This window comes from Callospermophilus lateralis, chromosome 10 (genome assembly GCF_048772815.1).
Source record: "Callospermophilus lateralis isolate mCalLat2 chromosome 10, mCalLat2.hap1, whole genome shotgun sequence".
Lineage (NCBI taxonomy): Eukaryota > Metazoa > Chordata > Mammalia > Rodentia > Sciuridae > Callospermophilus > Callospermophilus lateralis.
Genome location: NC_135314.1, coordinates 56,963,223 through 56,987,287, shown reverse-complemented (window position 1 = coordinate 56,987,287; position 24,065 = coordinate 56,963,223). Strand labels below are relative to the sequence as shown.

At 35.3% G+C, this 24,065-nt stretch overlaps 2 protein-coding genes and 1 pseudogene across 3 annotated transcripts in view; all 3 read left to right on the top strand.

The window, feature by feature from the left end:
• Eaf2 (ELL associated factor 2) overlaps window positions 1-5,859 on the top strand; it is a 39,610-nt gene extending 33,751 nt beyond the window's left edge. Inside the window, exons 5-6 of the mRNA XM_076868349.2 lie at window positions 947-1,204; window positions 5,415-5,859. Coding sequence (XP_076724464.1) covers window positions 947-1,204; window positions 5,415-5,461 — 305 coding nt within the window. The 3' untranslated portion in view covers window positions 5,462-5,859. The remainder of the gene's footprint in view (window positions 1-946; window positions 1,205-5,414) is intronic.
• A 9,372-nt stretch (window positions 5,860-15,231) lies between these two features.
• On the top strand, window positions 15,232-16,185 carry LOC143407831 (protein yippee-like 2 pseudogene; annotated as a pseudogene).
• A 6,763-nt stretch (window positions 16,186-22,948) lies between these two features.
• Slc15a2 (solute carrier family 15 member 2) overlaps window positions 22,949-24,065 on the top strand; it is a 33,807-nt gene continuing 32,690 nt past the window's right edge. The window contains exon 1 of one of the 2 annotated variants that reach the window (XM_076867749.2): window positions 22,949-23,086. In XM_076867749.2, the coding sequence (XP_076723864.1) occupies window positions 22,949-23,086 (138 nt within the window). The remainder of the gene's footprint in view (window positions 23,087-24,065) is intronic. The other variant, XM_076867750.2, reaches the window with a different exon arrangement.

Below are 24,065 nucleotides of genomic sequence, written 5' to 3'. Positions count from 1 at the left end.
AGACAAAAAGTTTGAGGCTGATAGATTCAGAAGTTCAGTCCATGATCAGCCAACTCCATGACCGGCCAACTCCATGACTTTGGGCCTGAGATGAAACAGAACTTCATGGTGGATGGATGAAGTAGAGGAGAGCCACTCAGCTCTCCTCACTTTCTGCCCAAGAGAAGTCAATGCATATATTCACAAAAAGAATTATAGAAAAAATTTCATAACAGCTTCATTCATAATGCTAAAAACTGGAAAAAGATATCCATTTATAGAAAAGAATAATTTATGGTATATTTATATAAAGGAATATTATAACAATAGAGAAGAATGAGGAAATTCATTGGCATGTATCACATTGCATTATATATAAGAGAATAAGAAAAAAATGGAAGATAATTTCTGCCAAAATAGGTATTAATTTTTATAGTCTTAATTTTCACATTATTTATTACATATTATTTTAGTTACCTGAATATTTAAATACAGTGGTATAAATAAATGTAGAATTTAGATATAGACATTGTATATGTCTTTTAATTCTCATAATTGCCTGAAGTATGGCAATCATAGAAGAGTTTTTTTTTTTAATGTATCCTTTATTTATTTATTTAATTATTTGTATTTATTTATTTATTTTTGGTCAGGGGTTGAACTTAATCACTAAGCCACATCTCCAGCCCTTTTTAATATTTTCTTTAGGAACAGGTCTCACTGAGTTGCTTGGGGTCTTGCTAAGTTGCTGAGGCTAGCTTTGAACTTGTCCTCTTGCTTCAGTCTCCCAAGCCTCTGGTATTACAGGTGTGTGCCACTGTGCCCAGCTACATAGAATGCTTTAGATGATGTATGTTTGGCTTTATTGATTCATCATCAATGGTTTCTCAGAAACCAGTACATTCTAATCTTATTATATTCAGTATTATTTGTTTAACCTATTTATTTATTTCTTTTTTATTTTCAGAACTGAAAGCAGAAGCTAGTCTAATGGACCAGATGAGCAGTTGTGAGAGTTCATCAGATTCTGAAAGTTCTTCATCTTCAAGTAGTGAGGATAGTTCTAATGACTCAGAAGATGAAAGAGGCAAAACCTCTCCTGATCCAGGGAAATATATCTCAGGACATCCTACCATGTCTGCCATACCACAGTACAGGACTTCTGATGTAGATACTAGTCATAATAGATTTCATGACAACAGTGGCCTTCTAATGAATACTTTACGTAAGTATACATAAACATGAGCAATTAGAAAAGTAGGAATTCACGGTGGAGCCATATGGATTGTGATCTAAGTTTTAGGTAAAGAGGAAGACTTCTATTTTATGTATTCAACACTGTTAACCATGACCTTCTTATTTAATTATTGAATTATTCATTTTCTTTTGACTCTGTAATATAATGCTTTTTTGATTTTTATAACCTCTAGATACTTTTCTTTCTCCTTTGCAGGTTTATAAACTTCTATTCAGTCATTTTAGTTGGAGTTCCTCAAGGCTTACTCCAGAGTCATTTTTTTCTTTTTATTCTGTCCTCTTTCCCTAGATAATCTCTTTCTTGTTTCTGTTTTAGTCAATACCTACATGCAGGTAACTTGCAAATTTTCATCTCTAACCCAGACCTCTGAGGTCTACACACATGTTCTAGCATCTCCTAGTGAAAGGCAATCCAAACTCAATTTGTCCCAACCCACTTCATATCCTTGGCTCACCTTGTTTCTTCTTAGTGAAAGGGAGCATTCATCTAATTATGCAGAACAGAAGCCTGATTACATTCAAGGGTTGAGTTTCTGGGTCTCTTTACAGTGTAGCTAATCCTTCACCAAGTCCTTTTGAACTTGCCTCACAAATATTTTTCAAATTTATCTACTTCTCTTCCATCTCTGCCACTACCATTCTAGTTCAACTTTCATTTTTTTCTTGCTTTAACTACTATAATTATTTCTTAACTGATTCACCCCTTATCTACGCAAAGCCATTTTTGATCCATTATATACATTATAGCTATATTGATCTTTTCACAACTTAAATACAATTTACTTCTCCTGCTTTAAACTTTTTTTTTTAAAGAGAGAGTGAGAGAGGGAGAGAGAGAGAGAATTTTAATATTTATTTTTTAGTTATCGGCGGACACAACATCTTTGTTTGTATGTGGTGCTGAGGATCGAACCCGGGCCGCACGCATGCCAGGCGAGCGTGCTACCGCTTGAGCCACATCCCCAGCCCCTGCTTTAAACTTTTTAATAACATGATTTCTTTGAAAATAGAGACAGAATATTTTACATAATGGTTTTATTTATTTCTTTTCTTGCCTTCTTTTAATTACTGTACTCAAATACTTTTACTCCTCTCAGTGCCCTTATAAATGCTATTCATATAACCAGTAACCTTTCTTGCTTTCATGTGGTTTAAATATTCTTCTTTAGATTACAGTTCAGTGTTTACTTTCTCAAAAAAGTCTTCCTTCCTCTTCTGATAGTCTGATAATATTTTGTATAGCTCCATAACATATCAGATATATCTTTTTTTAAAATATTTTTTTAGTTGTTGATAGACCTTTATTTTATTTATTTATATGTGGTGCTGAGAATTCAACCCAGTGCCTCACACATGCCAGGCAAGTGCCCTATCACTGAGCCACAGCCACAGTCACAGCCCAGATATATTTTTTATAACAGTTGTAACAATTGTAAATTAACATTTATTTGTGTGATTTACTGTCTTTCTCTGGAGTAGAATCTCCATAATGACAGGGATCTTGTTTTGTTTTGCTCATCATAGAATACTAGCACCTAGCATAGTATCTGATACATAGTATATGCTCAGTAAATACTTTTTAATCAAGGCATGCAGGTTGGTATTCCCTGGGGAAAGGAACTTTCTATTTATTTAAAACTGAACTGACTGCTAATTCTGATGAAAAAAGGTAAGCATCTTGAAAAAAATTAACTAGCCCAATAACCGAACTAATGAAGGGAGGAACCAAGACTGAGTGGTAGAGAGAGTAAACTTTGAGTTAATTGGGGACCAGAAAAGATATTTTGAACCTCCAGTTACTCGGTATTGTTCCTGACTTGTGAGTTAAAATTGGACCATTCAATTGAAATGGCTAAGGGAGCACTGAGAAAACTCAGGTTGGTTGGACTAAATGAGAAGCTGAGTAGACATTAGGAAATTTTTCGGAGAAATTACTGGGTCCTAGAGGACTGAGTGCTCAATCAGAATAAATGGATTGTATTCCTTTTTATCACTTACCAATTATTTAATCAATAATAATTCATTTAACTTTTCTGAAGCTTCAGTTTCCTCCTCGGAAATGAAGGTCACATTGTCTTATAGAATTTTGGAGTTCAGGAGAGTTTATCTCTTAGAAATTTTTTTTTAAAACTGTAGGATAGTTTTCTGGTACTGCATGGCACAGTGAATTTATATTTTAAAAATTATCTTTGTGCCAAATACTGTAACAATGGATAAAATATTAAAAGATAAAAGCCAGGCATGACCAGGATCAAACATAAAATAAACATGTCCATAGACAGGAACTAGAATACAAACATAAAACTGTGGCTTGGTCAGGCTGAAGCCCTACTCATTGGCTCCTGAGTTCAAAAGGAGCTGGTAGTGGTAAGGAGCTTCAGGGAAGGATTAAAAGTGCTTGATATGATTTAGGGAACCTGAGTCTTGCTTATATTTGAAGCTACAGTATTTTGGAGAGGATGAGAGGATGCAAGGTATTGGTACAGGTGGGGATACTCTTTGGTTAGTAAACAAGCAAACATAATTCTAAAACATAAGAAAAAAATCTAATGCTTAGAAAGCTAACAAAATTAACAATTGGAACATGAATTCTTTGCAAATGAAAATTTGTTATAGAACAGTTTAAGACAAAGACGTTTAAAGAAGTTTGCTAAAAATGTTCAAAAGATGCACAAAGATATAACTTTAAAAGCCATATTATTCAACAAAGTCAAGCAGAAATGAATCAAAATCCAATAGATTGTTAAAAAGATTCAAAGACTGGGGATATAGCTCAGTAGTAGAGCATTTATCACCAGCACCACAAAAAAGTAAAAACAGAAAGGTTGGTCATTGAATTTTTTTTTTTTAAATCAATAAATGGGAAAAACTGTAGCCTGGACACAGTTGAAGAATGAATTATTGAAATAGAAGATAAGATTAAGGAACTATCCCAGAACACGATACAAGATAGATATATACAGTGAGAGAGCAGTTTAGAGATAAGGAAGATAACAGAAAGTTAAACACTGTGCAGTGGGAATTCCAGAAAGAATGAAAAGAATAGAATGAAAACTCAATTCTGAGAATTTTCCAAAATTGAAGGAAGTTATGAATCTATTTCAGCTAATAAGCCGGATAAATACGAATAAATATAGAACCCAACGCAGTAGTAAATCCACAGTAGTAAACATCAAGGATGAAAGGACAAGCTCCAGATACTTCAAAGCTATTTTTTCTTATGTGAGAAACTGCAATAGATTCAATTCCTCTCCCTCCCTCTGTTTTTCTTCCTCTCCATTGTAGTATATTCATGGATGTACAGCTCTCATTCGTCATCTGCCTGCTTAAAATTTTCACATGAATCCTCATTATGTTTCAAACAAAATTCACAGTTTTTACCTTGACCTTCTAGATATCTTTATTTCATTTCCCCCCATTCTCTTCCTCATTCATTCCACTCTAGCCACAGTGGCTTCTTGCAAGTCAAAGAACACAACAAGCATACTCCCTCCTTGGGGCTTTTCTGCTTGCTGTTCCCTTAGTTTGGACATCTACATCTCCCCACCCTCATTTTTTATGACTTTCTCTCTACATTAATATTTTCTAGCTACCCTGTCTAAAACACCTTCCACCACTATCTCCATACTCATCTTTATTTTTCATAGCTCTTATTCATACTGGCCTTTATGTTACATGTTTGTTCATTTGTTTACTGTCTGTCCTCCACTGAAATAAGCCCCGTGACTAAATCAAAGATGAGTTACAAAAATAATGAATGATGACATATTCTTGAAATGTGTTCTTTAATGACTTTGACTGCATTTTAAGTAAAAAATTTTATAACATTTTTTTAACTCTCCAAAATGATGATCTGATCTAAACCACATGTAATAAGTCAAGAAAAGTAATGTTGGTATGTGAAAGAAGACTAAAGCAGATGCCAGTGGTGCTAAAGCTATGACAAAAGTTTTATGGTAATACTTTTTTCTTTTCAGGCAATATTACTTGAGTTATTTACAAGATAAATAATATGATTATAAATGACAAAAAGCTATCTAAATAGAATCACTTGTGGTGTTACATTTTGCATAATATTTATGTTATGAAAAATAAGTAAATATTCATATCTAATTAATTACTACTAATTAATTTAAATATTTAGTTACTAAAATTTTGTTATTTCTCTTTCATTTTAGGAAATGATTTGCAGCTGAGTGAATCAGAAAGTGACAGTGATGACTAAGGAAATTTTTAGCTATAAATATAACATTTTTAAGGCATGTGATAATTTATTTTGTATTAAGAATAAAAACTAGTATGATAGGAAAATATGCCTTCACTTTTTATGATAAAGGAAATTAAATTCAATTCATAATTTTTAACTTTTTATTGAAATCTAGCATTTTCATGTGTTGTCTTTGTTTAATCTAAAGAAAATTTTTATGAAGTTTGATAAATGAGGAAACAGAGTCAGAGGTTGTTAACTTGCCCAGGTGTTATTAGTTAACAAGTTGGAATTCAAGATTTCTAGAATCTTAGGGCAGGGGATATAACTCAGTTGGTAGAGTGCTGGCCTTGCATGCACAAAGCCCTGGGTTCAATCCCTAGCACTATCAAAAAAAAAAAAAAAAAAAAAGATTTCTAGAGTCCTAAGTTCAATGTACTATTTTTTCTCACTTCTGTCTCAAATTGTGAAATTAATGATTTATAATGAATTTAATAAATTTCTATGGTTTAAATTTTATATCTGAGCCTTTCCTGTCTGATATTCCTTAAATTTGCAGTGAAAATAATTGGATTCTTGAGATGGACATCCAGAAACAGGAAGCATTCAGAACCCAAATAGACAATATCAAAAAAGAACCTCTCCATGACACATTATGATTGAAATGCCTGACATACAGAACAAGGGTAAAAATTTTAAAGCTTCAAGAGAAAAAGGTCACATTTAGAGTCAAGCCAATCAGAATTACTTCCAATGTATCAGCACAAATTCCAAAATCCAGGAGGGCTTGAAATGATGTGTTCCAAGTCCTGAAGGAAAATAACCATCATCCAATATTGCTATGTCCAGCAAAGATATCTTTCAGAATCTAAGAAATAAAAACCCTCCAAGATAAGCAGAAACTAAAAGAATTCCTGACTATTAAGTTTATACTATAGAAAATACCTACAGAAGTATTCTACACAGGAGAAATCAAAACCCAGCCTCAGAGCTCACAAGTTAACAAATCTCATTTGAAAAGTAGCTTAAAAATGAGAAACAGTACTAAATTAAACATTTTAAATAAATGAAAATGGCAGAAATTAATAAACATCTTTCTATAATAACATTGAATGTAAGTGGTCTCAACACTTCAGTGGTCTCAACTCTCTGAAAGACATAGACTGCTAGAATGGATTAAAAAACAAGACTCAACTATATGTTCTTTACAAGAAAGGATAGACTGATAAACCATGAAAATGGAGCTCCAAAACAAGCTGGAGTAGCTACTGTCATATCTAACAAAGTAGACTTTAATCCAAAATTAATCCAAAGAGACAAAAAAGTTTACTTCATACTGGTAAAGGGAACTATTTGACAAGAATATATAATGATAGTAAATATTTATGCTCCAAATATTGGTGCACCTAATTACATAAAACAGACAATATTCAAATTAAAGACTGAGACTCCAGTATAATATGACTAGATGGTTTCAACACATCTCACTCATGAATAGTTAGGTCATCCAGACATAGACTCAGTAAAAACTCATTGGACCTGAAAAAAGTAAATGAAAGGAACTTAACATACATCTATAAAATATTTCATCCAGGGGCTGGGGTTGTGGCTCAGTGGTAGAGAGTTTGCCTAGCATGTGTGAGGCACTGGGTTCGATTCTCAGCACCAAGTTAAATAACAAAATAGAGTTATTGTGTCCAGCTACAACTAAAAAAAAAAAAATTAAAAAAATATAAATTTCATCCAACAACAGCCAAATATACTTTCAGCAGCTAATGGAACCATCTCCAAAATAGATCATATTTTAGGCCACAGAGCAACTCCAGCAAATAAAAAAAATAATATAATTCCTTGCATCTTATCAGATCATAATGGAATGAAATGAAAAATAAACATGAGAAATTATATAAACACACAGAGGTTGAAAAATACATGTTTGATTAATGAATGGGTGATAGAAAAGTCAAAGAAAAAATTTTAAAAATTGTTAGTCAGCCAGGTGCAGTTGCACATGCCTATAATCCCAGCAGCTTGGAAGGCTGAGACAGGAGGATCTTAAGTTCAAAGCCAGCCTCAGCAAAAATCAAAGTGGTAAGCATCAGTGAAACCTTGTCTATAAATAAAATACAAAATAGGGCTGGAGATGTGACAATGGTTGAGTGCCCCTTAGTTCAATACCCTGTACCCCCTCCAAAAAAATTCTTAGAATCAAACAAAAATAATGATACAACATATCAGAACCTCTGGGACACTATAAAGGCGGTTCTAAAAATAAAGTTTATAGCTATGCATGCCAAATAAACAATGATGCATCTTAGGGCCCTTGAAAAACAAGAACAAACCAATTCTAAAACCAGTAGAAGGAAGGAAATAATTTAAAATCAAAAACAATATTGTTGAAATTGAGACTAAAAAGAAAATACAATGGATCCTTGAAACAGTGGTTCTTTGAAAATATAAGATTAACAAGCACTTAACCAAACTACCCAAAAGAAACAGAGAAGACTCAAATTAATAAAATTAAAGATAAAAAAAGAAAGCACCACAGATTTTACAGAAATCCAGAGGAGCCTTAGGGACTATTTTGAAAACTTACACTTCAATAAATTGGAAATCTAGAAGAAATGGATACATTTCTAGACACAGATGACATGCCAAAATTGAATCAAGAGGACACAGAAAACTGAAACAGACCAATAACTAGCAATGAGATAGATGCAGTGATTAAAAGCCTTCAAACAAAGAAAAGTTCAGGACCAGATGAATTCTTAGCTAATTTCTATCAGACTTTAAAAGGAAAACTAATGCCAACGATCCTTAAATTATTTCATGAAATAGAAAGGGATTCAACACTTCCAAATTCATTCTATGAAGCTACTGTCCCATTCATATCAAAACTAGGTAAGGACACATTAAGGAAAAAAAAAAAAACTACAGACCAATATCCTTGATAAACTAAGATGTAAAAATCTTTAACAAAATGTTAGATCATGTTCAACAACATATTAACATATTAAGATTGTACATCATGACCAACTTGGTTTTATCCCAGGGAGGAAGGGATGGTTTAGCATACACAAATCATTAAGTGTAATGCAAGTAGGCGTCACTCTAGGTTTGCAGCTAGCAGCTACTAGCAACTCAGAGTGCTTGAAAAACCTATGTTCATACAGGCTTGACAGGAACACCTGCAGGATCCAGCCTTTTGAGAAACCACATCCTCAGTGATAAGGCCCCTTTCATAGGGACAAAGACCCTACTAATCTGCCTTCCACCACGTAACAATGTTTATGATTGTTGGCTTCTAGATGTTGTATAACCTGCTTTGCTTGTGTATGATTGGAGGATGCGCCCTAACCGAGCTCAATATCAGTTGTATTCATTTCCATAATAAATGAACTTGCTGGACGTCTTGCTGGACATTGCTGCCATCTCTCACAAATTCCTGGTATCTGTCTGTTGACTGTGCATCCCTGCCCCCGCGACTGAGGTAGCCGAGTGACCTACTCAACCACATTTGACCAACACAACCACAATACATCACATATATAGATTTAAGACAAAAATCACTTAGTCATCTCAATAGATGCAGATGAAGCCTTTGACAAAATTCAGCACCCATTCATGATAAAAACACTGAAGAAACTAGGGATAGAAGGAACTTGCCTCAACATCATAAAGGTTTTATATGAAAAACCCAAAGCCATCCTCATAGTAAATGGGGAAAAAACTGAAAGCTTTTCCTTTAAAATCTGGAACAAGTCAAAGATGTTCACTCATAATTTCTTTTAATGTAGTGCTAGAAATTCTCGCCAGAGCAAGAGAAGGAAATAAAAGGCATAAAAAAAGGAAAGGAAGAAGTCAAATTATCACTATTTGCAGATCATATGATCCTATACTTAGAAGACCCACAAAATACGACGAGAAGATTTCTAGAACCAATAAACAAGTTCAGCAAAGTAGCAGGGTACAAAATCAATACCTTTCCTATTCACCAATAATGAATCTTTTGAAAAAGAAATCAGGAAAGCAATCCCATTCACAATAGCCTAAAAAAAAAATACCTAGGAATAAATCTTATGTAAGGAGGCGAAAGATCTCTACAACTAAAACTATACAGCATTGAAGAAAGAGACTGTAGAAGACTCAAGAAGATGGAAAGATCTGCCATAGATAGGCAGAATTAATATTGTTAAAATGGCCATATACCAAAAGCAATATATAGATTCAATGCAATCCCCATCAAAATAGCAATGACATTCTTCACAGAACTAGAAAGAAAAATCATAAAATTAATTTGGAAGAATAAAAGACCCAGAATAGCCAAAGCGGAGGAGGAGGAGGAGGAGGAGGAGGGGGGGGGAGGAGGAGGGGGAGGAGGACGACGATGACAACAATGCTGGAGGCATCACAATACCTGACTTCAAATTATTCTAAAGAGCTATAGTAACAAAAACTGCATGGTACTGGCATAAAAAGACAATGTTATAGAATAGAAGATACAGAGACAAATCCACACAGATAGAGTCATCTGATCCTTAACAACAGTACCAAAATCATTCACTGGACAAAAGACAGCCTTTTTAAACAAATGGTTCTTGGAAAACTTGTTATCAACCTATAGAAGAATGGGATTAGATCCTTATCTCTCACCCTGTCCAAAAGTCAACTTATGTATATCAAAAACCTAGGAATGCAACCAGAAACTATGCAATTACTAGAGGAAAACAGAGTCAGCCCTCCAACATGTAGGCATAAGCAACAATTTTATCAATAGTACCCCTAAAACTCAGGAAATAAGGCCAAGTTAATGAATGGGATGGCATCAAGTTAAAAAGCTTCTGCACACAGCAAAGGAAACAACAACAACAAAAAAAAAATGTGAAGAAAGAACCTAAAGAATGGAAGAAAATCTTTTCTAGCTACTCTTCTGATACAGGATTAATATCCAGAATATATAATAAGTCAGAAAACTTAACCCTAAAACCAACAAATAACCCAATTAATAAATGGGAAAATTAACACTGTTTGAAAGAAGAAATATAAATGGCCAACAAATACATGAAAAAGTATTCAACATCATTAGCATTTATGGAAATGCAAACCAAACTAGACTGAGATTTCAACTCACTCCAGCTAGGTGGCAGCTATCAAGAATACAAACAAGGTTGGATGTAGTGGTGCCTGTAATCCCAGTAGCTTTGGAGACTGAGGTAGGAGGATTGCAGGTTCAAAGCCAGCCTCAGCAGATTAGCAAGGCTTTAAGCAACCTAGCAAGACCCTGTCTTAAAAAATAAAAAGGGCTGTGGCTGGGGCTCAGTGACTAAGCACTCTTAGGTTCCATTGCTGGTACAAAAAAAAAAAAAAAAAAAGAAAAGAAAAAGAATGCAAACAATAATAAATGCTGGAGAGGACACAAAGAAAAAGGAACACTTTGTAGTGTTGGTGGGATTGTAAGTTAGTACAACTGCTATGGAAATCAGTATGGAGGTTTCTCAAAGACTAGAAATGGGACCACAATATGATCCAGCTATACCACCCCTTGGTATTTATCCTAAAGAATTAAAATGATCATAATATAGTGATACATGCATACCCAATTCATAATAGCCAGACTGTGGAACAAGCCTAGGTGTCCATAAATGGATGAAAGGATAAATAAGATTTGTTACACACACACACACACACACACACACACACATCCATTGTGAGATATATACAATATATATCTGATGGATTTAGATATAAAAATCTTTGATTAAAATGTTAGTAGATCATGTTCAACAATACATTAAGATTGTACATCATGACCAATTGGATTTTATCCCAAGGATGTGTGTGTGTGTGTGTGTGTGTGTGTGTGTGTGTGAGTGTGTGTATGTCTATCTCACTATAGAGATTGGAGAGTCACTTAAAATTGACTTTCACTTAAAGCATTTATGTTTCCTCCATGTTTTTCATAGACTGAGAGTCCATTTCTTTTTAAGGCTGAATAATATTCCATGTCTGAGTATACCAGTTTATTTATCCATTCACCTACTGAAGAACATCTTAGTTGTGCTGGAGATTAGTTAAGCAAAATAAGCCAAATGCAAAGTCAAGGCTCATGTGTTTTCTCTTGGGTGGAAGCTGAAGAAGAAAAAGGAAAAGAAAGGTGTGCAGTGGTGCTAGTCTCATAAAAATCAAAGGGAGAGCTGTAGAGGAAAAGAAAGGGACCCGGGGTAGAGAGAGAAGATGGGAGGGGAGGGGAGGGGAGCGGGGATAGTAGAGGATAGGAAAGGTAGCAGAATACAACAGTCACTAATATGGCATTATGTAAAAACATGGATGTGTAACCGATGTGATTCTGCAATCTGTATTTGGGGCAAAAATGGGAGTTCATAACCCACTTGAATCAAATGTATGAAATATGATATGTCAAGAGCTTTGTAATGTTTTGAACAACCAATAAAAAAAAAAGAAAGGGACCAGGGGAAGGGAAAGAGGAGAGAAAGGGAAATAGTGGGGGATGATATTGGCCAAATTATATCATTATATCATGTGCATGAATGGATATGTAACAAGAAACCCTACCGTTATGTACAACTCTAATGCACCAATTAAAATGTGGAAAAAATAAAATACTTTAATTCTTGATAAAACTAAACTAATTTAGGATAAAGTCATTAAGTGTTGAGATAATTAATGTTTATTTTTATAATATCCTTGAATTTGGGAGAAATTAAAACTATTTAATTATAATTAGAAGTCACTGACCAGCAGGTTCCTTTTAAAATATTTTAGAGAAGTTTTAAGTTCTCAGCAAGATTGAGCAAAAGGTTTAGAGACTTCCTATGTCCTCTGACCCCGCTGTCAATATCCTATACAGAGTGATGGTATCTTTGTTGTAAATGATAAACCTACATTACACATCATCATCACTCAAAGTTCATAGTTTACATTAGGATTTAGTCTATGTACATTTAATGGATTTTTGAATGGATTTTGACACATGTATACAGTATTTTTGATGCATGTAATAACACAGAGAATAATTTCACTGTCCCTAAAAATCTTCCATGCTCTGCCTACTCATCTCTTTCTCTTTAAACCTTGGCAAACACTGATCTTTTTACTGTCTTCATATATTTTTCTTTTCCTGAATGTCATATATTGGAATCATAAAATATCTAGCCTTTTCAGATTGACTTTCACTTAAAGCATTTAAGTTTCTTCCATGTTTTTCATAATTGAGAGACTGGTACATGTCTGAATGTACTAGTTTATTTATCTGTTCACCTACTGAAGGATATCTTAGCTATGCTGGGAGTGGTGGCACATGCCTGTAATCCCAGCAGCTCAAGAGGCTGAGGCAGGAGGATCACGAGTTCAAAGCCAGCCTCAGCAACTTAGTGAGACACTAAGCAACTCAGCAAGACCCTGTCTCTAAATAAAATACAAAATTGGGCTGGGGATGTGGCTCAGTGGTTAAGTGCCCCTGGTTCAATCCCTGGTACCAAAAACTGCTTCAAATTTTGGCAATTAGGAAATAAAATTTTATTCCATTTCACCTCCTACCATTGAAATTCCTGTAGTTGTTTTTGAAAAATTCTTATGTTTTGGTTTTACTCTTTCCTTTCTCTCTTCTTTCCTTTCTCTAGAGTACATTCAGTTAATCTATCTTATTTTTATTTCTGTTTTATATAATACTTAGTTTCTTGAGAACTACATTTATTATAATAAACTATCATTTATTGCATAACTAAAGCAAGCTCATACATTCAAACTAACTAGAAAACATACTTTTCATTTTAATATATAAATGCAAATTATAATAGTTTTTACTGAAAGTTGTTAGACTGAGAATCTTTTTATTAGCATTGACTTTATAAGAAATGAATATGTGGTGATATGAGCTAGAATGCTAGCTACATAATGTACACCATGTTCTCAAAGTTTACTTCCTGAAACCCAAACAGCTTATCTTCTTCTGTCCTTGATATTTCCCCCATAAGTGAAGAATTCTTAAAGTCCATTTTTATAAATTCAATACCTAGTATGTCAGTATTCTCTATATCCTCAAGGGTGTGTATATATATATATATATATGTGTGTACATATACATACACACACATGTAGAAGAATAAAATAGTATTTTCTGTGCTTCTGTATCTCCTTTTTTTTTTTTTTGATGCACGTATTGAGAGTTTGTACATTATACAAGACCTAACACATACTTATAAGCCCATACTCCTAGTTTGACCTGTTCTGAATGGTTTGATTAAATTCATAAGCATACAAGCAGGAAAAGTAAGTTGGTTACTAAAGAACAAAAATCCAAGGGTTTTGAGCTACTCTGCAGCACTAAAAGTATAAATATAATAATGTTTCATCTGCACATGGGTATGAATGTGATCTATGAATTATGTATTCATGAAATGCCATCCATAGTTTGGTAAGGAGGCACTCTTAGACATGTCAGAATTCAGGAATTAGATTTCACACACATCATTTCTATAATGATTAATTTAGCAATTTCTAGTTTATTAAGAAATGAGTCAAAATGAAGAATTCAATAACGGGTAAAATGTGTAATTTTTTTTTTAAGAGAGAGTGAGAGGGGAGAGAGAGAGAGAGAGAGAATTTTTAATATTTATTTTTTAGTTATCGGCGGATACAACATCTTTGTTTGTATGTGGTGCTGAGGATCGAACCCGGGCCGCACGCATGCCAGGCGAGCGCGCTACCGCTTGAGCCACATCCTCAACCCCAAAATGTGTAATTTTTAAAAGCCAATAACTTCGAAATTGCAATGACTGACATCTTCTCTGTCCCCAGAAGGATACTCATTCAATGTGAAGGAGTAGGTGACACTCATGCCCAGGAACATTTTAAGCAGAATCTTTGATGTTGGCCAGAGCTTAGCCTGATTATTCTGAGGTAGCAATCCTAGTTGGGTAACCATATTTTGGGATAAAGCTATATATGCAACAGAGTTCATGGATAATTCACACACTCTGACCAACCCTGAGACTACATGTGGTGCTTAAGACAGTGAGTTGGGAAAAAACAGTTTTGTTTCTTCCTTTACTCTCAAACCACAATTTGTACAGAAGTCTTTGGTGATTGCAAAATGGGTGGTGATTTGTTTTCCTTGCTAGCAAGCAAGCCATTCTGCATCAGACACTAATTCCATTCAATTATGACACTACCTGGAGAGAGCATCAGATCTCACAGGTCAAGGACTCAGTCCCAAGACTGCCCCCACCACACACACTGCAGATGCTAATCACAAGTCACCTTGCAAAGCACCAGTGCTTCTGACTAATGGGCTATAAGCTGGGGTTCCTATTACCCACTCCTCAAGTTTGATTAATTTGCTGGAATGGCTCAGAGGATTGAGAAACATATTTCCTGGATTATTATAAAGAATACTACAAATGGTATAGAGGAAGAGATAAATAGGAGTGGATATGGAAGAATAGGCATGGATCTTCCATGCCCTGTCTAGGCACACCCTCTTCTAGGAATTTCACATATTCAGCCATCAGGAAACTCACTAAATCCTGTCCTTTTAGATTATTTGTTTTTCGGGGTGGGTGGGGAGACTTCATTGTATAGGTGTGATTGCTAATAGACTGGATGAGGAAACCCAGCAGCACCTTCTCTTCAGATTGGTCAACATTCCTTCCTCAGGGGGTATGGGGCAAGACCCTTCTGGAACAAGGAGAGTCGAATGAATTATTATCAGACAAGGTACATTTCTTTATGGCCATCTCTAAGATAACTGTAGGGGAAGATTAGAGTACATGTTTAGTTTCTATGATCCCATCTTGGGAAAGAGAAATTCTGATTTCTACGTCCTGCCTCAGGGAGAAAAAGAGCAGGTGAAAGAAGGGTAGGAGAAATTCAGAGAGAAAAAGAGAGAAATAAAGACTTGGCTTTCTGAGGCCTACATTTGAGGTCTAAAGTGCCTTAACATTATTCCATCACTTAGAAAATAACAAGAGTTAGGGTCCGGTTTGTGGCTCAGTGGTAGAGCGCTTGCCTAGCATGTGTGAGGCACTGGGTTTGATTTCTGGCATCACATAAAAAAATAAAACAAACAAAATTAAGGTATTGTGTCCATCTACAACTGAAAAAAATTTTTAAAAATAACAAAGGTTATAAGTATAATAAGTCAGAAACCATAGACGAAAACCAAAATATAGAGCAGGGCAGTCCTTTGCCTGATATCAGGCTGCTAAGAACCAACCCCTAGACCCTGCTTGAGAGTTCTTCCCCTGAAGACATCACCAGTGTGTGAGGCTGCCCCACCCCCACACCCTACCAAATCACAGCCTTTACCTGTGTGTTCCCTGTGTGAATCATCTGTGGGGATTTCTTGAAGGCTGCCTCAGAGTTCAACCCTCTGTCAGCAGCTCAAGAGTTTCCAGGCATATCTGCTCCTCTGTCACAGGATCTACAGCTGCACTCACTGTAGCGCTCACATGGCCAATCACGATGAACTGCTTTCCAAGCCATTCCAAGGAAGTCAAAGAGGAGCATGCCTCTTTAACTTAGTAGTTAACATGGGCTGTGGGCCTGCAGAAAAGCAAGTGTCACAAACAGGATGGCCTACAGTTGCAGACATTTACTGTGAAAACTGCAAAACCATCCTGGGCTGGAAATATGAACATGCTTTTGAAAACAACCAGAAATCCAGAGAAGACAAATACATCATTCAGCTAGCACACATGATCAAGAACAATGGCTGGGACTGATCAGACAGCATCTACCCAACCATCCAACTGAACATTCTACCCAAGTGTAAGACAGTGACTGAAAAGTTGGTTACATCCATTTAGGCGACTTATCATCTGGGGCATCTTCCCACACTGATGCCATCTTTCCGGTGGCCTGATCTCTAAAATTGCTGTCTCTCTGTCTCTTCGCTTTATATCTGTTTTTGAGTTCATCCTGGCTTCTCTAGAGTTGGCTGAATACAAAACAATGAAAGGAAGAGATTCTTGGCTGCAGGGCTGGCTGCAGTCCACCTTGAAAAAGATCTCAGGGCCCAGTACAAGCTGATGGTCTTTGGTCAAGAGAGCAGTGGCACCAGCATGAGGCAGAAGAAAAAGGGGGAAGTCTGAGGGTCTAAGTGGGGGCAGGGGGCAGGAAGGTGGAGGTAGGGACACAATTGCACTGCTCCTGGAGACCTGGTAATTTTAGGCTTGAAATAATCAACTTGATTAAAAGGACAAAGGGTGGGGGAACACCTCATTACTGCTTTCTTTCTGATCAAAAGTTTCTGTTTCTGATACCAAATGTGCCAGGATAGCAAATGAGCACAAGAAGTGACCCTAATTCTAGCTGACAGGTCAAGGGCCTGGTTCTCTCAGGCTGAGTTGGGGAATGTCCTGGCATCAGTGAGTGAGGTGGGTGAAGCCCTGATGCATTTTGAACACTGATTCCTCACTCAGCCTCTGGGCAATCATCTTGGCTTCCTCCTCCACTGTAGGTCAAAGAGGAGGGGACAGCCTTTTGCAATGATTACAAGATGCAAGTAGCCTGAAGGCTTTGACCAGCAATCAAGTAAAATCAGTAATTGAGAAGAGCAGTGAACAAGAGGGGCCCTACAGCTCAGGCTCTCCTGACGCAATATTTGAGCCATAAAAATTTAAAAAGCCAGCTATCCATTCTTTTTTCTTGATCCTTAATAAGAGTAATGTTACAAAGTGGGCAGGCGGAGTAGGAACCGTGTGAGGAATAGTTCATATTTGAACCAGTCCAGGTTAGGTGCATCTGCCCTCTCTGGATATGCAGTGATTTCAGTGGGATCATCAATTCTTGGTGTGTAGTGTTTGGGGTGTTTTTATCCACTTCTATCATTGTAAACTGTGGAAAATGAAGACCTATGGCTTTAAGCTTAGAGATAATCTTTGGTGGATTTCTCATGACCCTGGTTGTTCTTGCACCTAAGTGTCTAATGTGAAGAGAAATCTCCTATCATTATGATCCAGCACTGTGGAGGGATTATATATTACAATATTAATCTCCATTATGGAAGTGGAGACGAAAAAGTTCCCTATAATGTTCCTGAGAGAAAGAGGAATTTGTTACATTGAACCAACACTTCTTTTATTTATTTATTTATTTTTTAGTTGGACACAATATCATCCCTATTTTAATTTTTTTTTTAATATGGTGCTGAGGATCGAACCCAGGGCCTCACACATGCTAGGCGAGTGCTCTACCTCTGAGCCATAACCTCAGCACTGAACCAACATTTCTTGAAGTATATTTTAAGGGAAACAGTAATCAATATGTTTTTTAAACAATCTCTATCACTTTAATCTTGATCAAGGCTTTAAATCAATGCTAGTCTGTACTTTTTCCCCAACGGACCTGACTTTAACAGGTTTTTAACAGGTTGAGAACTGAAATATTTCCGTGTCCCACTACTGGCTAGAAAAGAAAAGAAATAAATTTTGGTATTAAAAATAAACCTCGGACTGGGGTTGTGGTTCAGTGGTTAAGCCCCTCTGGGTTCAATCTCTAGTACCAAACACACATACACACACACACACCCTAATATCGAAAAAACTCAAAAGGCCCTGATGAAAAATAAAACCTGGGAAGATATGAAAACAGCATGAACTTTGAAGCATTCCCCTACACATATGGACCCATCATCTAAGGACAAAGCCTTATTGACTCAAAGTGTTGGAGCACAATCTCTGACCACTAAGAGTAATATCTGATTCTACTTTCTAAACCTCACACAAGTTCTTCTGGCCCAGAACCTTACAAAGAAAGTGATTCTGATAAGCAAAGTTTCCAGTACAAACTAAATTGACAATAACTAACACTAAAATAAAATATCCAAGTATCCATCAACAGAACAATGGCTAAATAAATTGTAGCATATTCATATAGTGAATCCTACCAAATATGGGTGGGGTGGATCTTGTTACAAGCAACAATGCTGACGAATCTCACAGATGTAGTATTGAGTAATATAAATAAAAAAAATACAGACAGAATTATTCCATTTACATGAAGTTCAGGATGGGCAAGACATATCTACGGTGATGAAAATAAGAATACTGGTTACCTTTGGAGAAGATGGTTTGACAGGAAGGCAGAAGAGAAGCAGAGGCTATTATTCTCTGCAGGAGTTCCAGCACTGAAGAGCTAGAAATTTTTTTTTTCTTTTAATTTTATCTGGGTGGTGGTTGTGTGAGTTGCACATATGCAAATGTTAGTGGAGTTTTACAGTTAAGGTTTGTGTACCTTATTGCAAGCTATATTTAAGTTTTAAAGTCCCACAGACAAAATCAATAGGGAAAATATTTGCAATGTAAAAGATGGCAGAACACTAATATCAATAATACACAAAAGGTCTTGCAGAATTAGAAGGAGACAAATAAATAGAAAAATGGGCAAAGAAAATGAATAGGCAGTTACAAAAGTTACAAAAGAATATATATGGGCTCAGCAGTCTCATTTCTGGAATTTTGTCCTACACAAGTATTTAATGTATGTGCAGAGCTATTATTGCAACATTACTTACAATAGCAAAAGACCAAATCTCCATATTCATTAATTAAGGATGAGTTAAATAAACCATATTTATATTAATATAGTTGATATTGTGTCCACAGATTTATTGGCTATTTGGGTGTCCTCTTTGTGAAATATTTGTTCATTCTTTTAACATTCTTCCACTCATTTTATTTCTGTTAATTGACTTTTGGAATTATTTATGTACTGTGGGCACAAATCTTTTGATAGGTATATGTAATATGAATATTTTCTCCCACTCTATAAATCACCTTTCCATTCTTTTTTTGTTTTTTAGTTGTTGATATACCTTTATTTTATTTATTTATATTCGGTGCTGAGAATCCAACTCAGTGCCTCATGTGTGCCAGGCAAGTGCGCTACCGCTGAGCCACAGCCACAGCTCCACCTTTTCATTCTTAATGGTGTCTTTGATAATCATTCTTAATTTTAATATTGTTCAATATACCAATTTTTTTCTTTCATGGTTCTCCTGTTTTTTTTTGTCTTATTTAAGAAATTTAGCTTAATCCACAGCTCTTATGTTTTCCTTTAAAATTTTTTTTACTTTAATATGTAAATCTGAAATCTATATAGGATTGAGTTTTTATAAGCGTAAGTTTTTATAAGCATATCCATCCCACATGGATATCCAAATGGTGTTTATTTACTGAAAATACAATCATTCCCCCTATTGTTCTGTGGGATCACTTTTGTTTTAAATAACACGTGTGGATCTTTGAACTCTATTCTATTCCATTAATTGCCTTGCCTGTCTTTGTGTCACTGTTGTAATTACCATAGCTTTATAATAGGTCAAATGTTGGGTAGAAGTCCTCCACAATTATTCTTTCAAGACTGACTTTGCTATCCTTGGCTTTTTTCAGTTCCACATGGATTTTGTGGAAATGGCAATTTCAAATTTCAAATTGCCATTTCCATACTTACAGAACTTGTAACTTTGTGTGAAAACCATAGGTTAATTTGAGGAATATGACATCTTTACAATTTGAGCCTTCCAAATCATGAGAATGGGTTGTCTTCGTTTATTCAGAATTTCTTTAATTTCTTTCAGTAACATTTTATAGTATTTTTTTAAAAAAAATTTTCAGTTGTCAATGGACTTTATTTATTTATAAGTGGTGCTGAGACTCGAACCCAATGCCTCACACATGCTAGGCAAGCGCTGTACCACTGAGCCACAACCCCAGCCGTATTTTATAGTATTTAGTGTTGTTATTGAATATCTTTTATTAAACTTATTCCTACATAATTTTATACTATTAGAACTGAATCATTTTCTTAGTCCCCTTGTCTATTTCTTTGTTGCTGATATTTAAATATGATTTTGTGTGTGCTGATTTTATATTCCAGGACCTTGTTAAACACACTTTCTCTTCTCACTTCCTTTTTGCCTCTTTTCTCCAACTATGTTGATAACTATCATATAAGAGCTTCAATCTCCTTTCTTTTTAAAAAATTTTTAAAATACTTTTATTAGATGTTGGATGAATCTTTATTTTACTCATTTATTAATGAGTGGTGTTGAGAATCGAACTTGGTGCCTTGCACATGCTAGGGAAGCACTCTACCACTGAGCTACAGCCCCAGGTCTTCAATCTCCTTTCTACATATAACTATAAAACTTCACTCTGATATCACAATCATTGAGGCCACTGATATTCTTTACTTTTATGGGTTATTTAATTCTAATATTTAGATTGTTCCACTTTTATTGTATTTTGTGTTACAATGAGTAAATTATTCCTATCTGGGAAATGCTATCTTCTTTATTCTTCTATCTGATGGCAACTTACCAAAAATAATAAGATATAAGAGGCACCCTGATATGATATAAAGGTCTTTAGACTGTGCTTTGGGAGCCTGAGACTCTAGTCCTTCATCCTTCCACTGAGAGTTCCTCTGAAATACTCTTCAGGCTACAATAGGAGACAAATTTAAGACCAGTGTTTCCCAAATTCCTGGCTTGAGGATCAGAAGTGGTGCTTATTAAAAACTTTAGTCAGATACCTATTGAGATTTACTGACTTAGAATTTTCAAGGCAAAGGCAAATATGTAATATTACTCGAACTGATCTTGTTAGGGAATTTTCGTTTACACAGAATAAAATTAAGATTCCATTCACTTTTGATATTTGATTCTATGAATACTATCATTCTGTTGCCATAATCAAAAGAATTTCATCCGAACAAAGGAGTGTCAGAAAAACCAATGATCATACTCTGAAGTTTGGTATTTGGGGTCTTCTGCGAACAAATGAATTGGCGTGTTGCATACAGGTGCTATTTCACCTATTCTGCAGGATCAAATGTCATTGTTGAGGTACAAACAAGACCAGTGCAAGGGAAGCCATGGACAGAATTAAGGCACCTGTTATTTCTACTTGACTTATAAATTCTGACTGCTTAATTGTTTTGCAGAGTCCTTAGCCAAACTAGGTCCATTCTTCCTAAAAGAATAACCAAGACTAATCATTAATGCTACAGTCAGAAATGAAGTTGTATTATTCTATGGGTAAAGGTTGGTGGGAGAGAGAGGAAATGAAGAGTACAAAAGAAGCTAAGAAAACATGGTCAAAGTCTGAGTTAAAGTTTAGGGAGAAAAAGAACTTTTTGGTTGATAAAGTATTCAAATAGACAATGTGAGAATTTTTCAAGGGACAGAGTTATAAGTTTTCTCTCTCATATTCTCAAATTAAATAAGTAGTCTGCTGTTGCCTGATCCTCATGGTTTACTCATAGATTTACTTTGTGGTTTGGATTTTCTTATTCTTTTTATAGCTCTTGGCCATTCTTCCCCCTTTCCATTGGACTGAGAACTAGAGAGGTATCATGTTCTTTTGTTCTTCTCAGATCTTTTCTATTTAACAAAAATAATATGTAGAAAATGGACCTATTGTCATCATGTTTATTCTTGTTTTTCTTCTGATAAGGACTAAATATGATATTCTGGAATCATTAGTCTATCCACTAAAAATTCAGGAAAATAATGCTTGCAATAACACCTGAAAAGTAACCAGTTCACAATCTCTGCACACATTTAATTTTTTTAAAATAAAAGGATAGATTTCAATTGAAATGAAAAAAAAAATTGCAAGGGATGGCATTAGCAATGGAGAGGAATGATTCCCAGATGTGTATCACCCACTCTTTTCTCTGATCTTCTTGAGCCCTATTTTTTAAATTTATGTTTGTAGACATTTCTTATTGAACGTTATGATGTTGAAACCAAAATCAACATCTTTCTTGACTCTCAAAGCTGGTTTTGATAACTTTTCTTCTTCAAAATCTTTCAATTCCCTAAATTCCTACATTTTCATTTACATAATTTCCATACCTGAATAATGACTAGAGGATTACTGATGCTAATCTCTACCTTTCCTATGTGTTATGGCATAGCAAAGATTCCAGATCTGCCACTTACTGACCGTGTGATTTTTTTCATAAGTTCTAATGTTACTCTTGGAACATTAGGTTCTGTAAAATAGAAATAGTAGTAAGAATTACAATAAATAAATATATGTATACATATAACATATATATATATATATATATATATATATATATATATATATATATATATATTGCGCATGATAGTATCTAGTAAATGACAGCTATTATCCTGAAATCAGTTTTTTTGATCTGTGCTCAAGATGTTGTGTTCTTATCTGTAATTGTTTGCAGTTTTTCTTAACAGATACCCATATTAGTTTAATCTCATCTTGTGATTTGTGACATATCCATTCTCACTTCCCCATGCTTTACTTTGTATGCAATCATTCTTTTAAACTGATACACCAGTCCTTTCTTTTCCTGTAGCTTCCAGCTTTGCCTTGAGCCAGTCAGCTTCTGAAACTGACACCTACAGGGTTAAACCTAGTTGCTGTAGCCTCCCCTCCTCCCAGCAGTCCCCCTTTTCACTGTAGGCTGGCAGCTGTCCTAACTGCCTACTGAAGCCAAATGCTTGAGGAGAGAGAGAGAAAAGAGCCAGCCATGAATCCTTTCCAGAAAAATGAGTCCAAGGAAACTCTTTTTTCACCTGTCTCCACTGAAGAGGTACCACCCAGACCTTCCAGCCCTCCAAAGAAGTCATCTCCGGTGAGTTCTCAATTCACTTCTGCCTCTGACAGTAGTAGCCTTGTTCTTTTGGCTTTCCTCCTTGGCCTCTGGAACTTCATACTGTGCTGTATTAGGGAATAAAAACTATTCTTTCTCTTCTCTCTCTTGCAGTTAGATTTACCTGAAAACCAAATCCATATTGAAATGTCTTTTGCTTATGAGAGGAAGCAGCAGGAAGAGGCAGTCAGAGTTTTTATAGTTGGAATCCAAAGTTTTGCTGTGGGTTTCATTGCATATTCTGAGTTACCCTTGGGGAAAAAAAGCAATTTGAATGTCCAGGGAAACTTGGCAAGCATTCCTGTCTGGGGAACTGTGTGTGATTGTTCTTGCTTTACCAATACGAAAACTCAGCCCTTAGTTACCCCTGTGTGCAGAGCCTTCTTCTGAAAACCAAAAGAAGTTTTAGAATAGGTCCAATTTCTGTTAGTAAGGACCCTCAGTTTACAATGGGAGATATGATAGAGAAACAAAGAATACATTATTACTTGTTAAAACACTTCCAAATTTATTATCTCATTTAATCCTTATGTCAAATCCTACAAGTAGAGAGATTTTAACAATAATAGTTAATATTTGCTGAGTTCTTATTGTAGACTGAGAGCTAGTATTAGTCTTATTTCTTTTGAATGACAGAACTGAGACAATGAGGCAGGAGTAATGGGATGGCCAAGGTCAGTATGTTAACACAATCAGTAATCATGTCATGTAGCAAGTACAAATAGGTTAAATGAACTCCAGTTACATAGTTCTCAATCTGTGAGCTAGAAAGGTAAGAAGCCCCAGTTTGACACACATTTCAAGCAAGTTATTATCCTAAAGTAATTTTTATATTCACAGGGTGTGGGTGTATCATCTGTACAGATAAAAGAATAAGTATATTGATTTACTATATGTATTCATTTATCTATTAATTTCTTCTGGTCCCAAAGAATTTAAAGACTTACAAAGATGTGTATAC